At 37.5% G+C, this 6,228-nt stretch overlaps 1 protein-coding gene across 1 annotated transcript in view; it reads right to left on the bottom strand.

The window, feature by feature from the left end:
* Positions 1–3,877, bottom strand: part of LOC140928695 (uncharacterized) — a 6,883-nt gene extending 3,006 nt beyond the window's left edge. Inside the window, exons 1-3 of the mRNA XM_073378475.1 lie at positions 3,747–3,877; positions 2,841–3,061; positions 1,895–1,991 (exon numbers count right to left, since the gene is read on the bottom strand). Coding sequence (XP_073234576.1) covers positions 1,895–1,991; positions 2,841–3,061; positions 3,747–3,852 — 424 coding nt within the window. The 5' untranslated portion in view covers positions 3,853–3,877. The remainder of the gene's footprint in view (positions 1–1,894; positions 1,992–2,840; positions 3,062–3,746) is intronic.
* Between the last annotated feature and the right edge of the window lie 2,351 nt (positions 3,878–6,228).

The following is a 6,228-nucleotide window of genomic DNA, read 5'->3' as shown; positions in this document are numbered from 1 at the left end:
CGTTGAATGTTGTGCCTTAGTATCCAACCGGCTCTAAAAAGATTGTCTCAGTGTCAGATATTTCGGTCGTAAAAATCATAGCCAGTAGAGCAGTAGGGTGAAGTAAGTTTACTTGTTCCGTAAATTTGAAGAAATCTACCATGTGTGGTTTACTTATGTCCCATAGGGAAAAAATATCATCTATGTAGCGTTTTCAAACAGTTGGTTTAAAGACGGTTTTGCTTAAACTTTGTGTTTCAATATATGTGCCCATGAAAATGTTGGAAAGGAAACTGCTGATTGTGCTCATCGCGGTACCGTGGTTTTTTACTGACAACGCTTTCCATTAAACTGGAAAGAATTTTATTTGAGGATTAACCTATAAGAATTTCTCGGACCGAAACAAGAAACGTTCAGTTTTTTCACCTTTGTCTTTTTCAATAACATTTATAAAGTCGGTAGCATCTTTAAAGTGTGGCTTCTGTGATTATGATATTGGTTGTAGAAATGTACCCGTATCAATAAAAGAGGAAGTTCTTTCTGTTAGACCATCTGATGAGTCATAAATTTAAAGAGGTTACTTCCTTGCGGCTAGGAAACAATGCAAATGGTCGTTTTTCTGAAAACAAATATTGATAGTGTCATCCCATGTCGGTAGTCGGTTAATATTTTTCCTGTCGCTAGTCGGTAATTTTTTACTCTTTTTGTCGGTAGTCAGTAATATTTTTCGCCTTTTGTCGTTAGTCGGTTAACCCCATTCACACCCTCATAACTATGAATTTGAAAAAAAGTGAAAAACGCAAAAAAAATCAATAAGCGTCTCTGATGGGATATCTTACCATCGATTTTGATTGTTTCTTCACGTCATACAGGTACGTCAAACCTTTTTTTGATTAATTTTGCTGTTTTCAATTACGGCCGAACCCCGCTTTGACATACACCCACCTTGTTATTACGAACAGTTGTCTTTGTCCCTGGAGCAAGCCCTTGCATTTTCTCTAAATTCAACCTGCCCGATACGGACACCCGTCGGCAAAAAACCTTCAGCTAGAAGCATGTCGAACAGTTCTGAACCTTACAGTTCACCGTAGAAAGGGTGAATTGTAAACGCCAATTTCAGACTATTTTGGCACTGGCAATCAGGTTATGCAGAGAGCGATTTTTAGTGTTTCCATGGATTTAGTTCGGGTAATGACGGTTGCGTGAAGGTTAGAGATACAGTCGACTCTCTCTTAACGAACACCTCTATAAGACGGACACCTCTGTAAAACGGACACTTAGAGTTGGTCCCTGCCTTTCTTTACTCCTTTTATTTGACTCTCTATAAGACGGGCACCCCTCTAAGACCGACACCTAGTACCGGTCCCAAAGGTGTCCGTCTTAGAGAGAGTTGACTGTATACAATTTGACCCTGCGTTTATTGCGCTCATTAATTTCTTTAGTATTTTACACCAGTAAAAGGTGTCTTTTTTACTTTAGTAACAGGACCCGCTTATACCGACACCCCGCTGGTATGGACACTTTCTATGGCTCCTCCAGTGTATACGTATTAACGGGGTTTTGCTTTACCATAGTCGTTTAATGGTCTATTTTTAGCACGCAAAGGCAAATAGTGCAAATGTACGAGAGACGATCTTCCTCTCTTTAAATGGGAGGAGGAAAAAAGGGCAAAAACCGTATTTTAGGCAACTTTTTTTCTTGAGATTTGTTTTGCAAGTTTCCTCTGGAATTCTGATGGTGTAGTTTTTCTTCCAAGAGCGGTTTTAAATCATTTTCGTCTCTTGAAGGACACTTGAACAGTGTCACCCCTCCTTAAAAGTTTGCGAGTGATTAAAATGTTAGAAGAAAGCATTTCATTCATTGTCTGGCTTTAGATAAATTAATCACTCAATCATAAGAAATTGACCTCATTCACCTGGTTTTGGGAGGCAAGATTTTCCTTGGGGAGCTGGATAACAGTAACCAGTGGAAGTTTGAGTCTTCTTGTTATGAGAGATATGAAAGCAGGATATCTTGATTGAGAATGTAATAAAGAAAATCGTGATTAATGTATTATTGACATTCGAATCTTTAAAAATCCACACTGAACTTCACATTAAATATTCATGTGCCATCGTTTTCATGTTCTTCCGATTTCCTTGAATTTATGATGTGTGTGATTCCGGCATCCACTTGAATATATGTTATCTCACTTTTGTGCAAACCAGTTTTAGTTGTTTCTTTTTTCACAGCCGATAACTCGAAACCTCGCCAACTCGAACCAAAGTCGATTTTCCCTGGATTTCCTTCTTACATTTACTCAAGAGAGAATGATCTAACTCATTCTCTCTTGATTTACTGTAATTTTACCCTCAGTAACTCGAACCTCCCGCTGACTCGAAGTAATTTTTTTTTCCCTTCAGATCATTTCTCACACAATTTTACCCTAGATAACTCGAACCATGTTATAAGCGCGTGAAAAGTCGGGGAAGAAACCGTGCACTGAAGTCCGAAACATTGAATTTATTTCAAAACAACCAAGTCAATTCTTTGTCTTCTTACTTTTTGTCACTCCAGTTCAAATTCAGTGTTCATCCCTGTATACTTTGTTGCTTAATTGCATTCCCTCCCCATCCATTTGCTTATTTACTTAGCTCTGGTTATTTTCTTCAAACTCCCGCTAACTCGAACTTTTTTCAATTTCCCTTCAAGGTTCGAGTTTTTGGGAGTCGACTGTAGTAGTATCAGTTAATGTTGCCAAAGTGATGAGTCAGGTGAATTAGACAAGGTTTGTTGTTTGAAACCTCCTAAGTTGATCTAAATTGAACGAGTTACTCGTTCGAGGTTTAAACGTTTTTTTTGCTATCACTGCTATCACTAACCTTTACAGAACCATAATAACTAAAAGCTTTTGTCTTCACAAAATCTCCTGGTTTCATCTGCCTTGTTTCGTTGTTTAGTTCGCAAATGTGCAGCCTTGTAAAATCGTCATCAGGACGGACATTGAATGACTTGCAACGTTTGTTTGCTGTGCATTTTTGCTGACATTCAAACTCATCAACAACCACAAAAGTTTCCAAAACATTACCAACTAAAGCGTAGCCTGAAACAATGAACAAATAACCGTTAGAAAAAGATAGGCAAAGTCAGTTTAAGAGACTGAAATATGTGGATGGCAGAAAGTTCTTGCAAACAGTCAGGGGCACCCAACGAAAATATAGTTTAAAACCACTTAAGCATAGCTTTGTTAAACGTGTTTTAGTAAACAGTGGATATGGGCATATTTTTATCCCCTATAAATTTTTCATTTGTTCGGATTTCCTAGCTGAAAGTCTAGTGATCCAAAAATTATATAAAACTTACCTGTTCGAAAATTTCAGCCAGAAAAAAGGCTCCCGAAAATTTTAGGTGACCTTTTTAGGGTAAAAATCCGTTGAAAATGGGCAATTTTACCATTTTTTAGATGTTCGAAAATCCTAGGAGAGGCAGGCAAGCAAGAAATTTTACAACAAATGTCCCGAAAATTCTAGATCTCAAATCGTCTTCCGAACAGATATTTTTCGAAAATCATGTGTCGTTGGGTGCCCCTGAACAGTTATGGTGTTGCTGGAGTTGAAATCAATGTCCGTACCAGAAAGACTAGGAAGGCAGGTTTGACTGATCATGGCATAGCGCCCGATGGCGTCGTTTTATACTGAGCGCATATGGATCTTCAGGAGAATGAGATGGAGAAACAACAGTGACACAGTGGAAACTGAATCTGACCCGTTCGTAAGTCTCTAACTCACCATCTTGAACTTCAAAGAAGCTTCCACAGGATTCCTTGTCGGTGATCGCAGAGGTATCTCCTGGAAGTAAGATATAAATAACAAAAGCACACAAAACTGCAGCCATAGTGATAATCTTACAGTGTTTCAGAAAGAGCTAACGTTTTGGAGCACTAGGTCGTTTTGCACCTAACTGTTTTGTTTTCTTATTATATCAATTTAATCACAGGTTATTTGGCAAAAAGCGTTTTATTTAGTGTTAGTTATTAATACTACCTGTCCTTATATTTGTTTTTATCAACTCTTCGTTCCAAGTAAGCCAATCAGGTGAATGTATGTGTCAATGTCTGTTTGAACAACTTTAAAATTTGCCAGCTGCCATAGTTTGAGGCAGTTTATCCACGCTGATCTTTTATGAAATAAAGTCCTCTCTTTGTGTAGTCAGTTCTCGCAGATATATATATAGTATAGATCAAAGTGGCTTTGAGCCACAAAACTCGGAAAAAACTGTGTTGTTTAATAAAATCTATATTAGAGTGATTTTACTTGACCCGTGAAACAGATAATAACTACTAGTGCAAAATAGCTACAAGTCAACAAAAAAGACAATGGAATTAGTGCATGATAGCGCGTAGTATTCTACTACCCATGATTTCACGGGTTAAATAAAATTTAGAATTTAAAGCTCATAAAGAAATACTTTTCAAATTTTTCGTTAACATTTTTTTTGCTTACGTCTAGCTATGTTATACCTTTGACGAAGTAATTTTGTTTTTGAAAAATCTATGTATTTTCCTGTAATTCCTCAGGGGCGGATCCAGCAAGGAGAAAATGCAAAAAGACAGAAAAAAAATACTCAGAATGCATTTATAGCTGTATTAAAAATTTTGTGCTTGGTAACGTACAAAATGAATGTTTAATTACGCACTATTAGAATCACTGAGAATTTAGTATTGCCACAGGTAATATCCATGGTATTCTTCGTTTTCACTGTCACGTAATAAACACGGCACAAAAAAATAAATTGGAAACCGTCCAGTGGAAGAAGCCAAGAAATAGAAATGTTATAAAAGACTAATATATAAACAATTCGTCCAAATCTCAGGTCTTTGTAGCCCACAGTTTCTGAGTTAATTGCCGAAACATTTCATGTACTTTTGTAGAGCTTTGTATGTCGACGCCATGATTGGCGGACAGAAACAGTCCACCAATGTGGCCGCCGGAAACCAACAAAAACACCTGGAGTTCACTTTTTCTATAAAAGCTCTCCCTTTTCACTCGAGAGCTAGCATACGTGCGCATAAACACATCTTTTAATACCTGAAATGGTTAAACTGCTGAAAATCAGGAGGAGAGACTTTTTTCAATGAGACAGCATTCCTAATTTGCTGTCACGCACTTTGAAAACTCGGAAGTTCAAATTGCTGTATTTTCGAAATGAAACGTGCTTCGGGGCTGGAAACTTGTACAAAGATTTATTTTCTATTTATCTTCAACCTCGTGTAAATAAAAATACGTAAAACCTCGATTTCTTGACTTTGCAATCTGATGACGTCACTGTGAAAACCATCAATTGCTTTTGAACGATATTGTAGTGAAATTAATCTTCAGCGTGAAAACTTTAAACGGGTGACAAGTACGTTTGGGCATATTTTGAAAAACTGTCGTGAAAAATGGGTAAATACGGTATATCTACCACGCACACAACCGTAATTAGTCAGTCATGATTGTCCCATGATGTCTTGACGATATGTATCGTCTTTAATAAATGAATCGTTTCTTCGCCTCCATATATGGACCGAATTTATAACCCCGAGCGATTTAGAGGAAGCATGTAAATCTTCATGAATGGACGGTGAAACTATGTATCGATTTGCGTAAAATCAACACGTATGAATCGAATACATACAAGTGATTTATGTTAGAATCACTGAAAATTTAGTATTGAACGATACTGTAGTGAAATCGGTCTTTAGCACAAAAACTTTAGTTGACAAGTACGCTTGTGTATATTTTGAAAAATGGGTAAATGTCGGCCAGGAGGGGGACGAGGTAGCGGAATACCAAACACCCGACATAAACTTTCCATTACCAAAACATAAGGTAAAGCTCGTGTAAAATACCAAAATTAAGAAAACCACGGTATGCTTTACAGTGTCACCAAAATTAGTCGTGAGCGAAGCAAGGAGTACGAAGCCTAGCTTTTAGCACTCCAACACCTGTGGTGCAGCGAGCCATGTTTTGGAGTTCGAGACCGGCAATCACTCAGTGAATTAGAAAATTTAACAGACCCAACTTTAAATTACAAAGAAATTTCTTTTTAGTTTCCTATCAATTACTGCTGGTTACAGCTGATAAATAGCTGTTCTAACAAAATGAAAGTAAGTTGATGCAGCCACCCTTCTTCTTCTTTTTTGGGCCTACTAGTCTGTGTACAGGGCTTCTCCTAAAACAAATCGGGGAGAGAGAGATTTTTTTTGAGGGAATTGGGCAGCTGTACACA

The sequence above is a fragment of the Porites lutea genome, chromosome 2, assembly GCF_958299795.1.
Source record: "Porites lutea chromosome 2, jaPorLute2.1, whole genome shotgun sequence".
Classification (NCBI taxonomy): Eukaryota; Metazoa; Cnidaria; class Anthozoa; order Scleractinia; family Poritidae; genus Porites; species Porites lutea.
Note: the sequence above shows the minus strand (reverse complement) of the source record. Positions and strands in the feature narration are given on the sequence as shown.